This window comes from Nanorana parkeri, unplaced genomic scaffold (genome assembly GCF_000935625.1).
Source record: "Nanorana parkeri isolate BGI_ZX_2015 unplaced genomic scaffold, ASM93562v1 scaffold48, whole genome shotgun sequence".
Lineage (NCBI taxonomy): Eukaryota > Metazoa > Chordata > Amphibia > Anura > Dicroglossidae > Nanorana > Nanorana parkeri.
In genome coordinates, this window is record NW_017306316.1 from 1,269,197 (window position 1) to 1,286,308 (window position 17,112).

A 17,112-nucleotide genomic window follows, 5' to 3' on the forward strand; every position below is an offset into this window, starting at 1 on the left:
GTAAACCAAATTAGACTGGTCTCACAAGCACGAGCTGAAACTGCCACACCTGCTAAATAATTATAATTAAGCGGAAGTTTAACTTTGGAAGAGAAAGTTCCTACCTTTAACTGTAGACCTCAGAACATACTATAGTTAATAGCTAAATCCTAAACTTGCCTAAGGGGAAGCTGAACCTTGATAAAAGCATTTCAGTTGTGTTTACATTAGTAAATTATAACTGTTGAATCCGTGACTAGTTCCTTCCGCGAGTACATCATAAAATAATTTTGTCACCATCATGAGCCTCTGTGACAACCCAGTACCCAGACTTATTGTCTGCCTAAGGCTCATAACAAACAAGACAGCCATATGAACTGTAAAAGGACAACAAATGAACATTTCCTCCTTCCTCCTTCCTGCATTATATCTCACTGCTTTATTAAATGGATTTCAACCGGAATAAAACTTAAAATTTAAAAATCCCCAGTTTTAATAAATTGGAACAAGGCATGGTAAGTCAGTAATGGTGACAATATCAACTGCAGGAAGCCTAAAGACAATGCTGGTCACTAGTCCATTACCCAACACTTGCTTTTTTGGGCACAGCTTCCATAGTCCATGTACACTTGAAACAAATTAAGCTATTAAGCAGATGCAATACACAACAGGGACCCATTTGCTTTGCCTTTATGCCCCTGACTCCATCCATTGGTAGGAGCCAATTTAAAGCATTATTAGTCAGTCACTACAACAATCAGGCTGCTGTACTGTCAGTGGGTGGGAGATTGGAGGAACATTTAAAGGAGAACTATGGGGTAAGTGTTTTTCCCCGTAGTGCTCCTAAGGGTCACGGGAGGACATAAACCAGCGTCCTCCCGTGACCTAAAGCTCAGTATATCGCGAGCTACAGCTCGCGGTATACTGAGACCGCAGCAGCCAGGACAGATTCAGACATTACTGTCGAGATCCACCCAGCTGCGTGAGTGACAGCTGGCTCTGCCTATCTAGAGGCAGAGCCAGCTGTACCCGCCCCCTCCCCGTTCACGGCTCTCTGCAGGGAGATGATTGAGAAGTGAGCGAGTGACTGTATGTGTTCGCTCACTTTCCGATCTATTGAGCCGACGTGTGACAGTTTAATTGTCACACGTCGGCTCGAACTATGAGGATGAGTGAAAATCACTCACCTCATAGTTCTCCTTTAAGTCTCTCCAAGTTAACACCAGAAATGATAGTACAGCAGGTGTTGCTTTTATTGAATGTCTGGCTACTCACATGCTAAAAGGAGGGAAACACTGAATAAGAGGTTCAGTTACTGTAAAGATATCCAAAGATGAGCTGCATTTTGTACAGTGTGGACTGGCATTAATTATTAAAGACAATAAGAATACTAATGAAAGAATGAGTGATCCATTTAGTCAGTCCATTTAATACTTGGTAGTCCTTTGTCTTAAGGATGAATATGCATTTAACCCTGACAGATCTTAATTTAGTTACTTCTAATTTTAAGTTAAAGTGTCAGCAAACAGCTAAACACAAAGTTGAAACATGTACATATGCATTGAAACGTATGATACCTGCCTTTTTGTAATGATGTTTAGCCCGTTTTCTAACCCCAACATCATAACCAGGGCCAGGCTATTAACATTTCTCCACTGCAGTCAACACAAAGTAGCTTGGTCAAGACTGATTGGACAGTGAAAGAGCAGAAGTTCACCAATAACAATTATTTTTGTTATTTACTGCTCAATTTTCCCTTTCCCTGGTTATTGTAGATAGAGGAATCTGCACTGCCAGCTATTGTATTCAGGCAACCCCGGCTGCTGAATGCAGTGGCACCGTGTCACTGTTCGTCCAATAATGTTCCACCCTGCCCAAAGGATGAACAGGAGAAAATCAGTAGATTTCCCCATCCATGCTAAACAGGGAGCCCACAGCTTGAATTTTGGCCAATTTATCAGGAAAAGTCAAAATTTGAGCAGTCTATTGTCAGCTTTAATTGTTGCCTATTTAAACAACAGTGAGTACAACACGGACATTATTAAATAGTAGCCAATAAGGGCATACATACTGTATATGCAATGATGTGAGTAAATGGTATGTAAAGCATTGTGAATTGTCTGTGTTATTAAAATGCCTATATTAAAGAAATGCATTTGGCACTTAGGAATGGTCTTTTAAAACCCAACTCCCTTAAAAGTTTTTTTTTTTTTTTTTTTTATTGTTTTCAATACATCATCAGGAAAATGACCACTAACAGGTTACTGTTGTGTAGAGAAAATATTAATTCCGGTCCCGCTAATAACCAACCAGTGAGAAGAAGCGTCCCAAGGGGGCACAGATAAATACATAACTGAATGTTATATTGTAAAGCGCTGTGCAAACTATTGGCGCTATATAAACCCTATATAAACCCTGTATAATAATAATAATAATTATTATTATTATCTTTCCCACTCTGTCCAAAGTAAAATAAAAAGGTTTTTGTTTGAATTTGGCTGCTGTAAAATATACACACACATATTTAAAGAAAACATACACACACAAGTATGGTATGTACTGACTTTACAAGTGTGCCCTTTTCCAGAGCTGTCAGATCAATATCTGTTCCCCTGCTGTCATCTCTACTGTTGACACTTCCAGGTACGCAGAAGTCCCACTGGGTGGCCACTGATGAAGTAACTCCTGTGCGGTACAGTTTACACAGAAAACAAAAACACTGCCGAGAAATAATTTTTTGGCAGAAGACACTTTGAATGTCTCTTCTGCCAAAAATCCCCACCTTCCAGCAATCGTTTTTATTTAATTGACTTTACTTCCGCTTTAATAGAGATAGGTAACTCCCTAAAGAAACACTGATCTGCCATAAAAATTGTGTCCCCCCATTTAGAAGTGCTCCTGTTAAAGCAGTATTAAACTTTCAAACTTTTTTCAGCTCAGCTTCCCTGAACGTTCAGTACAACACAAGATCACAAAGGACAGTGCAGACTCCAGCAACTGTTCATCTAGCTTGAAGAAGGGAGAATAGGGGGCCAGGGAGTAGCTTGATTGGCTGTGTTTGTGGAGACACACACACAGGTGACTGGATAGCACTCTGCTTGAGAAAGGAGTCACTCCAAAACAGGAAGTCAGGACCAGAGCTCAGGAAACCAGCTGATTCTGCAGGAAACTAAAACTTTTAAACTTCAAGGGGCAGCATTTATTGTAAGTGATTTCATCAGCATTTGAAATAGCTTAACATCCTTTTGACTTTAATATAATTTTAAGTGTGCATACCTGTATGTGGACATTAAAAATATATTTTCTATACCCAAACAATGTTCATTGTGTTGTCAGTGATATTTTCTTTGCCATTATACAAGAATGTTATACATTGCAACACGCACTAATATTTACCTGGGACATCAATTAATCGCTTATAGACATTCAAGAAGGCAGCTTCAGCTTCTTTGCTTCTTTTACTTAATGCATCGATCTAAAGAGAAAAAAAATACCTTGTTTAACATTGGGCCCAACCATTTTTGAATCTACATCAATATTTGAAGGAAAGAGGTTAGTTCAATAGGATGTAGTGACTCAACAGTTGTAGCATTCGTGTATCACTCTTTTAACTAGTTGTGCAGTGTACAATCAAAACACAAGATAGCAGACATTAAAACAAACACAGAATTGAGTTCTGAATCAGCTTTTTTGGGTTGACATAAATGCATAAATGAACTGAAGGATATTTGCTGTAAATGTAATTTAGAGACTGCCTGTACAACTTGTAAAATGAAGCATCCAGCAATGCTTCCACATATTCTCTGTTGTCCTGTAGAGCCCCATAGGTACAAATACTGACTCGCAAGGTGAAGTCGGTACTCAGTTCTGCCCCCTTCTGCATCCCTAACCTCTCTTGGTAAAAGGCAGCCCACCATATTGATAAACAATGTGTCTTGATAAAGATGATTTAAGCTCCTTTGAAACTTTGACAATACAATGCTGATGCTTTGACTTCTCTCCGCTGCGAGACCCATGAGTGCCTCTATACTTGCTTTATATTTATACTGATAAACAAGCATAGAAATGTGACAGACAGGAGGGGGCAGGAACAAGCAGCGGATTCAACTAATAAATCAATATTTGAATTATAAAGTGCCTTGGAGTTGGGGGCTGCCGGGCCCCTCTACAAGATAACAGAGGATAGATACAAGCTCCTCTGAGTGTTCCCGCTAGAATGCTGGTATCAATTTATATAAGAATTACAAAAAAAATTGTTTCAGTTTAAAGTGATATTAAAACTTCATTTTTTTTGTTTTTATTATTAACAGGGCCAGATTTTATTGAAATGCTTTTTGTTTTTAAAAACTTTTCGCTTCCTTGTTCCTTTTTAGTCCCCATACCGCTAGCCCCCCTCCCTGTGTGCGGGTGTCTCTATCTGCAAGCCAGCTGCTTAGGAGACGCCAGTGTGCGCTTGTTCCCGCAGCTAGCTGTGTGAGTCTATAGACAAGTGCCCCCTCATGCCCCCACTTCCACAGTCATACTTTGACTGACCGGCAGAACAGGGACCATGGGGAACAAAAGTAGCCTCCCTCCAGATGGAAGGACAGTGTCAGCACCAATTCAGAGATGATTTCAGGATCTACAGCCGAGTAATACACAAATTAGATATATTTTTGTTAATAGTTAAGTTAAAAGGAGAACTATGGGGTTAGGGATTTACCCCATAGTTCTCCTTAGGGTAACGGGAGGACACAAACTAGCGTCCTCCCGTTACCCTAAGCTCAGTATGTAGATGTATGCTGTAGCACGCGGTATACTGAGACGCCGCAGCGGATCCCGGCATCGATGTCGAAATCCGCCCAGCTGCGTGAGTGACAGCTGGCTCTGCCTATCTAGAGGCAGAGCCAGCTGTACCCGCCCCCTCCCCGTCCGTTCCGCCAGTCAGCGCTGGCAGATCGGAGCGGGGAGAGGGGAATTCAGCCCCTCCCCATGTCACGGCAGAGAGCCGTGACAGGATCGAGAGGTGAGCGAACCCGGTATGTGTTCGCTCACCTCCCGATCTACTGAGCCGACCTGTGACAGTCTCATTGTCACAGGTCGGCTAGAACTATGAGGTGAGTGGAAATCACTCATCTCATAGTTCTCCTTTAATGCAGAGAATGTGTTAAGGTAACAAAGCGCCTAGGCCTTTAGTGATACTTCAAATTAAAAGTATAGATCAATTTTAATGAGCACACATTTAGAAGAATTATTGCAGTGTTTACATTAGGTGATTTTTAATGTGACATTCACATCTTTACAAGCTCTTTTTTTTTTTTTAATAAAATGTCGAGATTTGGAAATTAGGCACTAGTGGCGTGCTAGATTAGCAACTACATTCACTCAAAACCTATTATAAAGGTATCATTTATACAGGGAGTGGACGTTTTTTAATTAGCCAACAGACACATAGATCTACATTTTGAGAAGGAGCAGTAAAGCACAACCATGGTAGAGCACTGTAGAGCAGGAAGCACAGCCTGCAGATGTACATGGCTGCAACAATAACCACAAACTATATGCAGAAAAAGTGTTTTTTAAATATTACCACAAATTGATGAGATTATTTAAATCACTGTATATCTAAAACAGATTTGTAAAGATTTTACATCCCCTTTAAATGCTGCAAGCGAGCAGGAAGGATATATATTTCTTGGTTGCCAGGTTGCGTTTCTTACTATGCATTTTAACTGCTGTCTGGAATTTTTCCTTTAGGCTTCCTCAAATGTTCCTGTTAAACCTAAACGCCTCCAAGAACCAGACCATCAAGAAAAAAGACAGGAATCAAGTTTAGCTGTTTAATCACTCTTTTCCACAAAAGTGCATGGTTAGTGGTGTGTGTGGGTACCTCATAAAAAAGTATCACATTTGTGCAGATGTCAGCTGGTCTTGCTGGAGCAAATCTTTTCATGATCTTCACCAAGAACAGGTAGTATATGATATTAATACCCGTTTTTAAGAAAATGGCCTGATCAGAGGATCTTGCATGTCATCTTATGTTTATGGGCACATTTTTTTAAAACTTGCAGCCCCCCCCAAAAATTGAAATCACCACTTACACTATTTAGCAGCCTCCTCTAGGGGCATCTACAGCAGGGCTCAAAATTTCCACTCGCCTACTCGCATTTGGCGAGTAAAAATAAAGTGAGGGCGTAAGGAAATTGTGGAAATTTGTGTCTCCAAGTACCGGTCCGCGGACCAACTCCGGACTGCGAGCCGGTACTATGTGGCCCGCACCCAGCTGACATGTCAGGCACACGATCGCAGACCGCATACCTGACTTGCGGGAGCAGCTCCACGGTCTGCATCTGTGTCGGATGCAGACCGCAGAGCAGCTCCTGTCAGCTCTGGCTTCCTTCAGCCGGAGCTCTGACAGTTCTGTGCTCCAGCCGAAAGGATGAATCGATCCCTGGTTATCTGTGAGTGATTAGTGAGATCTGCTGCAGACCACACTAATCACCCCCAGATAACCAGGGATCGATCCTGCTCACAGCCTCCTCCCTGCAAAGACGGGAACAGGTGAGGGGGCTGGGGGGAGGGGGTTGAGTGTATTATTATTTTGTGTGGGGGGGGTTAATAAGAGGGGGAGAAAGGGTAAGGGTTAGGTGGGGCAACTGGTGGCTGCTAACTCCTGAGGCCTGGCTAGTAGCTCAGGACTTTAAATTTTGAGCCCTGATCTACAGCACGTGGAAAATTGTGTGGAGCACTGAGGAATCCCTAAAATTTGGAGTGCACTATTAGATTGCAAATAGCAACCAGTTTTTTGGTCCATGGCACCGACTGACCCCTTCTCATGGCTTATTATTGAATAGACAGGCTACCCATCACAGTGATGGAGCAACAGTAAGTGTCACAAGGGACAGGCTTGGAGGCAGTGATCAGGTAAAGTTGTTTCTTTTTGAATGTCAAAGCATCCTGAGCTTTGGCGTTCCCAGAGCCCTTTACACAGCAGACCTTGTTGTATACATGTAGCTAGAGGCAATCACTTGGAAATATAAAAGCAATATATAGCAGTCATTTACAGTAAATCACTTAGTCTAAAGTTTTTATAACTCACAGAACACATTATATAAATTATAAATCACAGCCTCGAAATATAAAAGTACACAAGAGAAATATTCTAATGGGGGAATTTCCACTTGATTCAAAACATACTGAAAATAAAAGCCAACATCATTTTTTTAAAGGGTAAATCTTTATATTAAAATTCAAGTTTCACAAAGCTTACTGCACATTCATTTTAAAATTAATAAATTAATTTCTTATTCAACACAGTAGTATAAACAGTGAATGTAGCATTTTACCAATCAACATGTTAAGCCAGAGAACAGTAAAAATAAAAAAGTGTCACAAAGAAAATCAGCCAACACATTATGAAATAAAAATACTGCCAATGTCTGGCCGCTATGCCGTATAAATGTCGTCACACCAAGTAAATACCATAATTATGTTATTCTGACGAGAATAATATTTATACAGAAAATAAAAAGGCACCTAAGACAGTGCAGGGAAACGGCTATAGATCACAGAGGTCACTAATAAGCCAAGGAGGGACAGGCAAACTATCAAGCAGCTTTAGGCTCCTCTAATTTTACGGTGGTCTGTTTTATAACATAACATAAAAAGGCATCAAGAAAAATAGTTGTTCATTACTAAATATTTATATAGCTGTCAGTAAAAAAAAAATGTTTCCGTGGTTGGCAACCTATGCAGTAGGCACATTGTTTAATTTCTTCCCTTCATTCTAATTATATAATCGGTGTGTTTGTCCATTAAATGTGGCACATTCAGTTAGAGAGGGCTGTATGTGTAAAGCAACATAGTGCAATGGGATGAGAGCACATGAAATAAAAGGAATCATAACCACTAGCAGCCTAATGATTAAGTAAATCAAGTGGTAACCAAGGGTGCAGACCAAGGAAGCCTGCCCATGGCTCCCACATATGAAACAAGGGATTTGTATGGACAAGCATATTTTCTCTGCACCTATCTGTCCTTCGCAGTGTGTTCAATATAGCGCAGCTTTTAGGCTAGGTTCAAACCTAGGCGATTCAGATGCCGAACTGTTTTCGCGAGTTTTTGATCGCGCAACTGTTTATTGTAAACCGCGAGATTGTCGCACGTTTTTTAATGCGTAGAGATGTCTATGGGACCCAAATCGCGCGACAACCACCCAAAAATAGCTCCTCCACCTTTTCGCGTGACAAACCGCAAAGGTGTGAGCAGCCTCCATCAACTTTCATGCGAATCTGGTGTTTTGCGCAATATCGCGCGACTCAAACCGCATGATAAATTGCCTAGGTGTGCACCGGCCCTCAGGGTCTGTTTAAATTTAGAAAGTTGCAATAATTCATGCATTTTCAAAAGATATGATATACTGCAGCAGGTGCTGGTAATGAAAAAAAAAACAACAGTTCTGCAAAGTGAAGTGGAATAGTGGTGGGCCTTTAGATCGCTTACCAATGCAATAAGAAACCACATAAGTTAAGAAATAATGCCTCTGTTCTTCCTGTGACTTTTAAAATACAGAGTTGGCAAGGTTTGTGATCATCTATTCAATGCTGTTAAAGCAGATGCGAACTCTGAGTTAGGTTTAGTTTGCTAAAGCCATGCTATTTGTTTTTACCTTTTTTTCAGCTTTTGTTTTATCTCCATGCTACTGATCTCCTGCAATATCTTTCAGACACTTCCTGTCTACATGCATGCACTGCAGGGCAATTCCAAGGAGAGTTTCCTGATAGTGACAGCAATGGAAGATGTCTGCATAATGTGTGTAGAAATATTGGAGGCCCATAAGACAGACTGCAGGAGCACAATTGGAAGACAGGAAAAGAGTGTTGTCACCCCATAATATAAAGTGCCTGCACAAGGATCTTTATTGAAAATTACTTTTGAAATGATATTAACACGTTAATGTTTGTATGAGAGTTTAGTGATTGGGTTAACATATACTTTAAAACCCAAAATATAAAAAAGCCCACATAACATGTGAACTTGTAAAGGGCACCCTTAGGCCTTTATGAGCTGAAGCCACTGGTGATAAGAGACAACACGGTCCAATGTTGGGCACTCTTTGGCTGCAGTGAATAAGGCTATTGAAGGGCATTTTTTTGAGAGCCCAAAAGCATTATGGGTCCAGATTCCTGGCCCCCAAGTCACCAATTGTTGCCAAATACAAATTGGAAATTCTGTAACTACATATCTCCTCTTGGTAATCACAGGCAGCATTGTAATGCCATATAGTGAATTTGTAAGGGGTTGCTGTACTGGTCCATATTTTGGGGAAACAGGGGGAAAAAGTTTCAGGGTCATTTTTTACTAAACCAATTACTAAATGGTGCAAAGGCCATTTTTTGGAGACCCCAATTCTTTTTGTTTGCTTTGGACATCAATTACCAATGATGTGCTTACTTCCTTTTCTCGAGTTTAAATGAATCAGCACTATTAGGTGTGTCAGAAAGAGGAAATGTAAGGTTCATGTATCCAGCAAGCTGGGATCTCCTTTCTTATAGATTTTTGTGTGCATTAAATTTGTATGTTTCCCTTGAATCAGAAATGTACCTTCAGCAGATAAAATGTTTTTCTAATATTCTGGCTAAAAAGTCACTCCGATAAAGTATCAACCGGAGCTTCCTAAAGTGATCTATCCTCGCATATGATTGCATGAGATATGCAGGTTCATTGACAAGTATAAATTGAATTTCATGGCATACTCTTTCCCTAACAGTGCTTAGTGCTGAATTTTTCATATATTTCTTTTCCACAGCTGAATATTTGAGTATCATTTCATGAAATATGCGGTTTCTTCTGATAATACGTGACGGGAATAATAGAAAAGGCATTCTTTTCCTATCCCCACTACATGTCAGCCTTTTACTGTACAGCCCATTGACCCTATTATTAAATAGTGTAATGCTGCACCCATTATTAATGAGACCTGCCAAATATATTACCCAAGAGGCGATGAGCTGGCCATGAAATCCCAACATTCAGGTAGTGTAGACCAAAAAGAAAACCTCTATTATCAGCAAAACTTGTCCCAATGAAAGAATGGATATCCACAAAAAAAAGGAAAACCCTTTTATTTTATTTTCAGAAAAGCATTAGAATATTTCCTGCCCCTGCAAAACACCAGATCTCACAATAAGCCATGTCCAAAACCCAACCAAATAGCAGGCATTGAGCGGCAGTAATTTTTCAAATCTGGAACATTAGTTAACATAACCCAGGCCATAATCATGTAGATTTGGATTTTCTGAACCTGCATATCAGTGTACATGGAGCAGAGAATAAGAAAAGCAACCGGACACCCCTTGAGCTGGCCTTATTCCATGGGAAACTATAGTGACTGGCTTAGAATACCCAAAACAACGGACTGCTAGTTCCAAATGCGAACAATGCAATCTAGCTTTTATGTAAAAGGTTTTGGACATTCATATGTCTAAGTTACCTCAATTAATAGAGTTGTTAGCAGTGCCAATGACTAGAAAATGTGGTAGTCAATGATCATTTGAGAAAGATAATAACAAGTGCTTTCTAATATGAGGTATGCGTTTCATTTCAATACTCTTTAAAAGTGAAAATTTACGTAATTAATAGACTGTCTTTGGTTATGGAGAGACTGATACTACAGCAACTTTCGCTCCTTATCTGGTAATATTTTGAACTCTTGTGCATATTAAAAATGAGTGTTCCTATCAAAAAGAGAGCAGTCAAATGTCACAAGAGGTTTTCCATAATCCTTAAAACCGATTTGAGCTACACAACTCATCAGTGAATGTGCTTTACTACTCCTTTTTAAACATAAAAGTATATACTTGCCCAGTAACACGTTAAGCCATGCATGTGTGACCCAGCTGCTGAACGTGATTTAAAAACAAAAATATCTTCTGTAGAGGACGGCAAGGCTGGGTCCTGGATAGGCGATCCATTTGGGTTGTGGTCCCTTTGAAAGCCGCAGGGTTAACCTTCCTGCCTCAGGAAGGGGTTTAAAAGGTCGGCAACTCCCAGAGAGGTTGGTGGGAGTTGAGGCGGAAGATATCAGCGGTGCTGGGCTGCAGGACTAACATTCCTGGGTCTGGGACTTTATATAACCAGTCGGTGAGACATCTTTTGTTTGGTCATTTGTGCTGTAAGTTCGTGGGGCAGAGCTTACAAGCATCTTCGATGGAGAAGGGAGGGAGTACAGTAGGGAGCTGTTGTGACTTATCAGTAGAGGAACAATTAGCAATTGGGGCTGGTTCTCAACTGACATCTGGTTCACAGTGCACTCACAGGCACGGGAGAGTCATTTATTTTCAGCAGGTATTGTCATTAGAGTAAAGATGTACTTACATGAAAGCATATAAACTGCTAGCAGAAGTTAAAAGTTTTCTTCCTTAACCTCTTGCCGTCCGCCCGTAGTAAAAAAACGGACGGACGGCACTGCTGCATTGGCGGGTTGCCATCGCCAGACGGCATTTTTTTTTCTGCTCGCGCGTGCCCATTATTTAATCAAATAAACTTCCTGTCCCTTCGTGTCTACACTAATTTCTTCATGGTATCTATGGAACGAGCCACGGTTGTCACAGGACTGGGAGGACTGATATGCTGCAATATATTAAATTCATGTTTTTGGGCTTAGATACACTTTTACGCTGAGGTCAGGTCTAATCGCTTTCTGCATTTAACTTTTGGTTCCTTCACATGATGTGCAGCCTCACCGACCCACAGATCACATACAAATTATACAAACTACCTGTTTGTTTTCAAGTCCTGCTAGAAGTAAACTTCCAGCAAGCAGGGGTTTACTTCAAGCATATGCATGATTTTTTTTTTCTCAAGTAATAAATTACAGCTGAGATCATGCTGCAGAATGAGGACTTCCATCTGTATACAGTCCTTAAAGTGAAATATTACCACTCTCACAGCAGATATAGCACTGGCAATAAAGATTTACAGATTTGTCTACAAAACGATTCCTGTGTAAACACGTGTCATGATATGATGGAGACAGGTTCAACTCCCCCTGTTTACATGCTACACTCCTTTAATGTACCCACCTAATCTCTAGGTTTATACAACTTGTGAGTACAGCTCCTACCCGCTGCCCTGGCCATATGCACTGACAGATAAATTCATATTTAAAGTAAAACATACTTGGAGAAGATAAGACTCTTAAAAAATCATACAATGGCACTCTGAAATTACAAATAACTTCTTCCCCAGCAACATAGTGCTGGGATAACTAGTATAATATACACCTGACCTGCTACCACTACAATCAGCTATTCTAGAAACAGCAGCGAGTGCCATCATGAACATCATTTTGTGCTTCCACTGTCCTTAATTCACCCTGCAACATTCCAATGAATTTGCGCAAAATAAAAGGTCCCGGCGCCCTCGAGCTGTAAAAGCTTATTACCAGATTCTGCAGAGCTATGGTTTATTTATTGTCACTCAGAATTCTGGAACTCTGTGATTAACACAACAAGTGGAACTCGAATATCAGAAGCCTCTTAGCTGTCCCTTCTTACCCTCTGCCTTTCTCTGCACTCGCACAGGGAAATATTAAAATCTTAAACACATTATTAATTCAACTGTAATGGGAAAGTTCACAGTGTAAAAAATACATTATAACTACAAAATATAAGCCTTTTTTTGTTCCTTTCGTGCACATATTTATGTCAGGAAAGAATTATCTGCGGAAAAGGTAGCATTTTTGGTATATAAAACCATTACCAACATCATTTAAAATATTTTACATGCTGTCTTTCAAATTGCTGGAAAACACTGTGCTGTGGGAGATCTGCATGAGATGTCTTTATACCTGTGTATAGATAGTCTGACATACAGTAAGCAATAAAAACTTAGCCAGCGTCACTTTTGGAAATCAGGTAGTCTATGCACAAGGAAAGTGTATTGAATTTGTAATTTGATTTTTTTTGTACTGGAAGAGCTGCTGAGAAATACAGTGTTGCAAAGAGTAAAATATTATGAGCCAGAAGTCCAATACTGGCCATACACAGGCATTTGTCTCATAGAGAAGACGGATGACGAGACATTTGCCTGCCCTTGAACGAGTCATGCGGTGCGGAGACCTCCTGTGACCTTCTTCCTAATTAAACTGATGAGTGAATGTGGAGCTTGTGGGGGAAAAGCTTTGTTTGCCTTTCTCCACTGAAAAGCGATTGATCACAGAGATTTTTCAACACATTAGTAAATTTAAGTAATAACGATCGTTTCCAAAGATCAAAAGCGTTTCTTAGTACAGCGCCACAATGAGGTATGCTCTTCAGGATGTTTATGGCCAAACCCTAAATCAAAGTTTTAAACAAATGCTTAGACAAACAGATCTTCAATGGTATTCTGTGGATGGCCTGTCCATCTATGGCCAGATACCGATACACAAGAACATTATCCAGATACAAATATACAAGAAACATTATCCAGAACACTGAAGATTTAGAATTCCTAATAGAATTTTGACAACTACATATAATATATATGAAATACTATACACAACCTAAAGCTCACTCTGCTCTTTGTAAGTTGCTTTAAAGGAGAACTATGAGGTGAGTGCTTTTCACTCACCTCATAGTCTAGATAGGCAGAGCCAGCTGTCACTCACGCAGCTGGGTGGATCCCGTCATCTAAGTCCGGCTCGCGGTATACTGAGCTTAGGGTAACGGGAGGACGCTAGTTTGTGTCCTCCCGTTACCGTAAGGAGAACTATGGGGAAAAACACTGACCCCATAGTTCTCCTTTAATACAACTACTGTACACATACCTATACACATCAATGGCATTTCTACAAATACAGCAGCAACGTTTTAGTCTGTCTTTTTGGCTTTTAAGATATCTGGATTATGAGATTTCATATAATGGATCCCATATGTAGATTCCTACAGACAAATATAGATATATTGGCTGATACTAAGAGACAAACGGAGTAGACAGATCTAGATTTTTGGAAAGGACGGCTAGGACAGGGGCTAGGCAGCAGATTTCAGAGTGATGGCAGCCTGCCTTTTGGCTCATTCACTTATCACATTTCTTTCTTACATAAAAAATGTTCAAGGCGAAAAAAATGAGCAAATGATCATATAATCACGAATAGAAAAATAAAATTTGTATATTTTTTGTATTTACTGTAAAATCTGTGGGACACAGGAGTAGTAATCATGGGTGTCAAAAAGCAACACCACTGGAGGGTAGGCAACAGCCACAGAAAATTGACATAGAAGCCTTAGAAAAAGAGTATGCTCAGGGATTAATGCCAAAATATAAGGCACGAAAAAACAAGCCAAGAGCCAATATATGAAACCCTGTAGTTAGGGAGGACAGAATGGGTAAAATAGGCATGACCCAAAAAGAGACCCTCCAGTAAAAGAAGAAAACAAAACTGGGAGGATGAAAAGGGCAAAGAGGAGGCCTTCTAATTCTCCAACACAGAAATTACAGAGGTTGAAAATCTGCAAAATGTAGGGGAGAAGGAACCCCAGAAGAAAGAATCCATAGATCCTAAGCAAAACAGGAAGCTGAACAACCAATCTTCTGTAATCAGTAGGTCCGCTCTGAAACTGAAGAGCGCTCTGTGGCTAACCAATATAGTACACAGGGGTAAGAAAGGTGTGACTAACAGACCCCAGTGCCCGAAGGTGACAATCCTGTATCTTCACGCCATCCATGGACTTACAAAGTGCGTCTTCAGAGACTGGTACACACCAGACGCTGTGACATGGCTCTGCACCTGTAAAGTGATCTTGGCTAACAAACCAGTACACTAGGTGTCTGGCAACAAGCACAAGCAGAGCCCACTGACCGAGGTTCATATTAAAAGGCAGGCCCTGCAGTCTTCAGTCCAGCTGGGCCCGGGTTTGGTTTCCAAGGCATCATTGAGAACTAGTCAATCCAGATAGGCGCTGTGGAGAGCCTAGCTCTAGCAGCGTACATGTATCTTGACTGAATAAAAAATACCACAAAAAAGAGAATGTTAATAGAACAGAAAAGTCACTAAAGACAAGACATTTTTTTAACCTCAACAGAGCTGAGGAAACCTCCATCCTCCTAGGACAAAAGCAAAACACGGAGGTTATACCGGGACTGGCCCACAATAGTTTATTTTTTGCCAGTGTCTACCTCCGGAGGGCAGCTGTATAACCCAGTCATCTATGATTACTACTTCTTTTGTTTCGCCAAATGCATGATAAAGAAAGACTTATTCTATTTAGGCATATGAAATGGTATGGCCACAAAGATTGGTAGTCATATGCAGCCTAGGCAGAAAAGTGATTCCAGCCCTGCTGGTCACATTCCCAGAACGTTGATTGCATATTTAACCAGCCTGAGATCCTGGAGGCCTAACAAAGACCCCACTGGGCCACCCTGCTAACAGAAACTATCAATAAGATTGGTAGACAATAGTAGACTGTTTCACTGGTATTTGTGACAAAAAATGTCATATCAAGTATTGTGAACCATATATTATCTAGTATGCTCACGCTATACATACAAAAACTCAGTAATATATACCTTATCAGATATGTTGAAGTGACTTTGTGAGGGTGGCTACAAAATCAGGAAAGAACTATCCTGTAATGAAAACAGCTTTATTATACATACCTGTCCATTGTCCTGTTCACTCTGTAGCAGAGCACCGATCTGATTTCACTCCATGGGGTGGTCCAATAATGTGCCCCCGCTGGATGCTATGGTTTCTCATGCCGACCCTTAATCACTGCAGGACACTAACAGTGATGTAGGGGTCATTTGGAGGAACCCCAGTGGCCACAGGGAGACATACTATTCAGAAGTGTCATGGGAGTTCTGCACCAGTGTAATATTTTAGCAAACAGGCCAAGAGACAGGTGTGTATTAAGGGGTTCATCATACGAGTTAGTTCTTTTGTGATTTTGTACATCCCCTAATGGGGTCACTTTAATACTTGACTGGAGCATTTTCCACCATGATGCCTACTGTGCATTTCACCACAGGCCCACATGTTTGTGTACTGCGATGGCTGCAAATAGCTTTTCTATTTTCTTCTCCCTCTACAAGAGTCTGGCAGAAGCAGCACCCAACTGTATTTCATAACATAACATCCACTGAGTTGCAAGTAGCAGATGATGCTTAAGAGGTTAACTCAGCGTATATCTGGCTCCTCTCCAGCCTTTGTAGAAGAATCACTACTAATGTGTGAGCACAAAGCAGAGTCCAGGCCAGCCGTGATTAATAGACTGCTGAATACGCTCCTTTCCTCACACACACACACTTTTCATTCCCCTGCTTCCATAGATCATGGACTTATCCTCGAAATATCTGACTGAAATTGAATTTGGCTTCTCTCTCAACCGTTCATTTCCTATGTTATGCAAGGTTATATCCTTTTCTGCATGAGCAGAACCAAACCAGCTGCAGCTCGGGAGAAGAAAATATGTTTTCAATTATAGAGCTGGCCTGAAAACAGAATGGTAGATCTGAGAGAGCCCTTAATAGAGCCATCATTGAGTGAACCTGCTAGACGAAATCCTATTAATTAGGTGTTTAGCCTTACACAGGGAACCTTTGATACTGCGAGCACGTTCTACCTGGCAATGCTATAGCTTTGTAACGCAGCAGGAAGTTAATATAGCAAACTTCCTCAATTGGCTATGCAAAGGTCTGACATTTGAAATGGAGATGATTGCAATGAAATATTGAGTTTCAGGAGTGCATTAGACGACTGAGTGTATGAATTGCAATTTATTGCGCGAGCAGTACAGCTCACTGTGCTGTAAAAGGAATACACCTTTCTTCTTTCATGTAGGGAGAAAAAAATACAACTTCAACATTCGTCTTATGGAATATAGTTGTGCTTTGAGGTTTCACAATAGGAAATCTGCTGGTAATCTTAGGTGAATACTCAAAATATCCAGATACTAAAACGTTCCTTAGCCCAGCTTTATTGTAAAGTCACCAGTAGAAGAAGCATTCACCATTTTCAGGGCCATGTAGGCAGACAGTAATAACTAGACATAAGAAACCATCAGCCTAAATACCACCTGTATGACTTGGACAACCCCTAAAATCATCACATAATTTTTCTTTATAGAATTTAATGGCAGAATTATTTTATTTGGGGGGGGGGGGGGG

General features: G+C 40.6%; 1 protein-coding gene across 1 annotated transcript in view; it reads right to left on the minus strand.

The window, feature by feature from the left end:
• CUX1 (cut like homeobox 1) overlaps positions 1-17,112 on the minus strand; it is a 241,199-nt gene that overhangs the window by 149,169 nt on the left and 74,918 nt on the right. The window contains exon 4 of the mRNA XM_018573575.1: positions 3,376-3,454. Coding sequence (XP_018429077.1) covers positions 3,376-3,454 — 79 coding nt within the window. The remainder of the gene's footprint in view (positions 1-3,375; positions 3,455-17,112) is intronic.